The 6000-nt window shown below is 45.0% G+C and overlaps 1 protein-coding gene across 1 annotated transcript; it reads left to right on the forward strand.

The window, feature by feature from the left end:
* Positions 1-1828: 1828 nt before the first annotated feature.
* LOC142917092 (uncharacterized) lies at positions 1829-4985 on the forward strand. The gene is made up of 2 exons (XM_076061789.1): positions 1829-1916; positions 2648-4985. The coding sequence occupies exon 2, from the start codon at positions 2661-2663 to the stop codon at positions 3276-3278; it is 618 nt and encodes a 205-aa protein (XP_075917904.1). The 5' UTR covers positions 1829-1916; positions 2648-2660; the 3' UTR covers positions 3279-4985.
* Positions 4986-6000: the final 1015 nt, after the last annotated feature.

Genomic DNA, 6000 nt, shown 5'->3' on the forward strand with positions numbered 1-6000 from the left:
CGCGACCACCACCCATCCTTGCAGCGCCTCACGGCTCTCCGAACCTCCGAGCGAAGGCTGCGGTAAGCCTCCTCATTCTCTGACGTGGGATTCTGTAGCCGATGACAGTGGGCCTGTCGCTTTTTCTCAACCATCCTGAACACCTCCTCTGTCAGCCAGGGTCTCTGGGGAGGTCTGGACCGCGTACCCAAAGCAGCCATTGCAGCTGCATGAGTCACAGTCCTAAACCTCGCCCATTTACCCTCGACATCAGGAGGAGTCGGGGACGATGCCAATCCCAGCCGCAAGCGATGATGAAATTCTCGCTTGCAACTTTCATCAGATAACTGAGACCAGGCCACTTTATGTTGGAATGGGGTCCTGGGTGTACACCCACCACCAAGCTTGTGCCAGGCACAGTGACACACACACAGTGACACACAGTGACACACACAGTGTATACACATAGTGTACATACACACAGTGTACACACACAGTTTATACACATATTGTACACACACACAGTGTACACACACACAGTGTACATACACACACAGTGACACACAGTGTATACACATAGTGTACACACACACAGTGTACACACACACTGTACACACACAGTGTACACACACAGTGTACACACACACAGTGACACACACACAGCGTATACACACAGTGTACACACACATTGTACACACACATTGTACACACACACACAGTGTATACACAATAATGTCCACGTTGTTGCTGAGCTCACACACCCAAGGGAGGGAGCAATGGAAAATGAATCTAAATCAACTTAAACTTCAACTCTGTTATGTCACCACTCTGCATTACCTCATTGGCGTGAAACGCTAGGGTGAGGTGTACCTCGTTAGTGACGTCATGTCACCAAAGTATTCATCCCTCCCCCGTCCACCGCGCTCTTGAGCGTGACGTCACCTCCGCTCGGATCACTGCCTATATCGTTCCAGTGGCAATCCTTATTTGGGCAAAGCTACGCCCAATGACTGGCGGCTCATTAACATAATGTGTTCGTTAAAGCCGTCGCGAGTTTATTGCGACGGGTTCAGCGCCCACGCCCCAATCCCTCCACATATGGGCCGGCAACATTAACATAATTTATTCAGTTATAGAGCCGCTCGTGGGAGGGAAGTGACGTCATACTACTTCCTGCTGTCGCGAGGTAACAGGAAGCTGCCGTGTACGCGCTTGCACTGAAATCCGAGGTGAGAAATTCTCATCGTTGTGGTGGTGGTTGTTGCTTACCAAGGTAGAGCCTCTCTCTCGTAGGGATGTCAGTTGAGTAGCAGCGAGCATGGGAATCGATGTCCAGGTTGGAACTTTACAGCGCGGGGCCTAGCCACGCGGGGCCTTGCCTCCTGCCCTCGCCTGATTGCATTCACTTTAATTATCTCGCTTAAGTTTAATTTGTCTTCACCCGGCTCGCCACTTTGTAACTTTGTTTTATTGTAAATATTCACACAGTTTTAATTTTTGTTCTTTTGTTAGCAGGCCAAGCCCGCTTGAGCTGCTATACCGCTCTTGTTATCAGAAGCAACCTGCCCACAACAACACAAGGTAAGGCTTTGTCAACGTGTGTGAATGTTTTGACTTAAAACTTTGGTGACTGCAGGAATTAATATTCTTGGTTCTTTCGGTAAAGTCATGTAGATAGAAAATAAAATAACATAATAAACATAAAAAATAGTAAATAAAGAAAAAAACACGTTTTGATTGCAACTCAAGTGGTCTTTATTTAATGTAATTGTATTATCTGTTATTGTTATTTTCTATGTACGTAACTTTACTGAAAGAAACAAGAATACGTGTGTCAATGTCTATCGGTCAAAGACGCTCAGCGGAGAGACGCGCAAACTCCAAATATACAGCAGGCGTCAGGGTCGGGATCGAACCCACGACTTCCTGTACACCAGGTGAGGTAGTTAACATCTCACCACGGAGAGAGACACGCAAACTCCAGTTAGCCTCGGCTATGTTCGTTGATCCTCGATTAATTACTTGGTGGATTGAGGAAGCATTCATGCCAAGCAGATGAAGGTGGCCAGGCGTGATTCTAAACATGCCACCGCCTGTTTACTCAGTGACAGTGTACAGTTTGTGTTTGCAGTAACGTCTATTAACTCTGTTGAACACAGAGGTTATAGCGTAACAATAGTTTACTTTTGTTTTCCTCTGGAACTCTTTATAAGAATGGAAACAGGAAGTTAACACAGCACACACATGCAGCTGAAGTCGGAACTGTTCATCCCAGCATTCAAGGACATCTGAGTTGCGATTGAACATTAATTCATGCATTTCTGCATAACACAAATAGTATTGTTTTCAACACCCTTTGCTATGTCAGCTGAATTTAGCTCTTATTAATATTCCTTTTCTAGCCAGACAGCCGAAATTGTGTGCTTAGAGTTTTGGGTTAACATTCATTTTGAAGATACGAGGGCTTCCAGGCATGTTTATAACCATTTGCCCTCTCATTGTGTGCCATCACAGCCCGTGTGATGAATTTGGGACACTTTTTCACTACATCATGAATATATGAATGAGTATAGACGTGTAAGTCACGTGTTACTGTGTATATATGCATTCCTCTGTGCATCGATACTGACGTGTCGATGGTGTGGATATTATTTTTTTCTGTCTGCAGCTGACGTGGTCTGATGGAGCAAAGGCAGTCAGCACAGCAGCTCGGTACGACAAGTCAACATTGCGACCAGCGTGCATACAGCACGGATTGGACTGGAAATTTGACACAGCACCAGAGAACTCACACAGGAGAGAAACCCTTCAAGTGCACTGTGTGTGGGAAGGCATTTTCATGGTCATTTGCTCTTAAAAGACACCAGAGAACACACACGGGAGAGAAACCCTTCAAGTGCAGTGTGTGTGGGGAGGCATTTTCACAGTCATCTGTTCTTAAAACACACCAGAGAACACACACGGGAGAGAAACCTTTCAAGTGCACTCTGTGCAGGATGGCGTTTGCACAGTCATGTAATCTTAAAGTACACCAGAGAACACACACAGGAGAGAAACCCTTCAAGTGCAGTGTGTGCGGGATGGCGTTTGCACAGTCATCAAATCTTAAAGTACACCAGAGAACACACACGGGAGAGAAACCCTTCAAGTGCAGTGTGTGCAGGAAGGCATTTGCAGTTTCATCAAATCTTCAAGTACACCAGAGAACACAGAAGCATCAGAAGATCTGCAAGGAGTGGAGGCTGAAATCATCTTGTGAAAGTCAAAGTTCCACAATGAGCCCATCCCTCATGAAATAAGAACCGGAGAAAATCCCAGCTTTGACACTGAAAAGGAACTGAGGTAAAATATGAACAGGTGAAGGTGAAATGTGAAGAGGTGATGGTGAAGAGCAAAGAGGTGAAGGTAAAATGTGAAGATAAAGATTAAACTCCAAAATCGGACGTTCACATCGTGAAGCAGAAGGAGAATTCTGACTGAGGCAGAGCGAGGCAACTCCCAGCAGTTTGTCGAAGTGGAGGTGTGGGTGGACTTCCTCCTAGACAATACAAAGTCAATTGGAGACCCGGTAAATGTGTAAGCTTGAGACAATGTCGCTAGAATATATGCACCTTTGTCACAGGCCTTTAATGACAAGAATGTGAAGTTGAACACTCAGCTCCTAGATTCAACCTGCAAAGTAAGAGCGAGCGGCCAGTCTTTGTGGACCTGTGGGTTGGGGAGATCTCTGACCAGGAGCGAGAGACAATAAGCCCCCAAGCATTCACTATGTTATAATAATTGCATTTACTTGGTGCTTGCTTAACCGCCTCAGCAACTCGGAGTTTTGTATCTCGTCTGAAACACTCGAAGAGCATCCCCAAGTAGCAGCTGCCCCTGTGTGGCACAGGGTGGTGGCCCTGCACCGGTCTGCATTTATTATTTTTTTCTGCCTGAGGACGACCGCTTGTGTTACGATCGAAACTTCGTGATCTACTATTATTTTTTCTACCTACCTGACTTTACTGAAAGAACCAAAGAGTATGTGAACAAGAGGCTGTCAGTAGGGGGCGATGATTGATGTTTCATTTCAGTTGTGTAATTTGTCGCTAATGTTTAGAATTCGCCAGCATGCAATGGCCTACTCGTTTTGAATGACACAATAGTATGTTTTACATCCACTGTTAAGCAGACCGTGCGTATTTTTTTTCAAATAGCTTCTTAATCAGATGTTATCTGTTGCAGTACATTTCACTGCAGTAATTAAATTTTGTTAAAATGCCTGTCAATAATTCAGAATGAACGCTTGTCTGATTTTGTGTGCACATGCATCATTTCATTTATAAGGGTCAAACATTGATTATGTGATGTTAGGACAAAGTGTGTGTGTGTTTTGGAAGTAACCTGTACAGATAACTCAGGTGAGACCCGTTGTTTTTTGTGATACAGGTCAAGCGGTATTTTTGTGTTTCATGAAGCATCTGGAGCAACTCATTGTCTTTGAAATAGGAAGCACACTCGGATCATTCATCAGTTACAAGGCATACCACCTTAAAGTTACACGTGGAGGAGATACATTCTCTGCAACACGAATTATAATTTTGTCTTACGTGTTGACGTAGATTTTGTCGAACTTGGACTAGAAATGCTCCTTGCTGATTAACGTCTGGATGTTCCAAACCATGGCTTGAAGCAAGCCCCACTGCTGTTGAGACATTGTCCACCAAAACCGGTCCACAGTTGGCTTGCACACACAGTGTACACACACACAGTGTACACACACACAGTGTACACACACACACAGTGTACACACAGTGTACACACACACATAGTGTACACACACAGTGTACACACACACATAGTGTACACACACAGTGTCCACCAAAACCGGTCCACAGTTGGCTTGCACTGAATCAAGGCTGCAGTAATTATGGACTCGCACGAAGGCCGTGGGATTTATATTTCGTGTTCAACATTCCTTTGTTTCGTGGAGAGACCGATTATATTAAAGACGTCTTGTCTGCTGATCTTGTTCATATCTGTGTACATCGATATCCCACATTGCTTGCACGTACACACCACACGCAATTAAATCAATGAGAATAAGAACGACTTCCGGGCATTGTGAAGATCGAGGAATCTCTTTCAATGGAGCGAGTTCAGTGTGTTCGATTCAACATCTCTCTGTCCCTGTCCGTCTGTGTCATCTGTTTGCCTCTGTGTTTCTCTCTGCCTGTGTCTCTCTGTCGTCTCTGTGATCCTCTTGTCTGTGTCTGTCCGCCTGTCTTGTCTGTGTGTCTCTCTATCAGCGTCTATCCAACCGTATTCAACGACTGTGAGTAGCAACACGCGCCCGGTCAACTTCCACGGCCCACGACTCAAACTTGTTTATCTGTAACTTTCGCACCGTACGTAGCCAACCGTGTTAATCCATGGGTCTCTGTGTGTGTATATAACTTCTTTCGCACCATACCTAGCCAACCGTGTTAATCTTCGCACTCATAAGTCGCTTGCCTAATTGCCTCAGCAACTCGGTGTTTCGTATCGAACCTCATCTCAAACATCGAAGGGCGCCCCCTAGTGGCAGCTGCCTCTGTGTGGCACAAGGTGGCCCTGCACCGGCCTGCACGTGGACATGAGTCTGTCGGTAGGGGGCGATCATTGACGCGTCATCTCCCTTGTGGAGTTTCTGGATAGTGTTACTGGAATTGCCACAATTTTGACCGTGATACCAACATGCGATGTGCGTTGTGAGTGACACAGTGGTTTGTTTGACATCCGCTGTTAAGCAGACTGCGCATGTTGTGGTGAATGTTACTGGGGTAGCCAGATATGCCTGTCGGATTTGAACCTTCAACCTCGGCAATAAATAGAGAATGCGCTACCATATTCCTGGTTCTTTTGGTAAAGTCATGTAGATAGAAAAATAAAAGATAAAAATAATAAATTAACATTTTCATAATAAAATAATAACAAATAAAAATAATAAATTGAAAATAAATTGATGGAAAAATGCCATGGGTCCACTGACTGAGATGACTG

The sequence above is a fragment of the Petromyzon marinus genome, unplaced genomic scaffold (assembly GCF_048934315.1).
Source record: "Petromyzon marinus isolate PM22_M1 ecotype Great Lakes invasive population unplaced genomic scaffold, UKy_Petmar_22M1.pri1.0 PM_G_Scaffold_41, whole genome shotgun sequence".
Taxonomy (NCBI): Eukaryota; Metazoa; Chordata; class Hyperoartia; order Petromyzontiformes; family Petromyzontidae; genus Petromyzon; species Petromyzon marinus.

Coding starts and splice junctions, on each gene's coding strand:
- LOC142917092 (XM_076061789.1), top strand. CDS start 2,661: ATGGAGCAAAGGCAGTCAGCACAGCAGCTCGGTACGACAAGTCAACAT.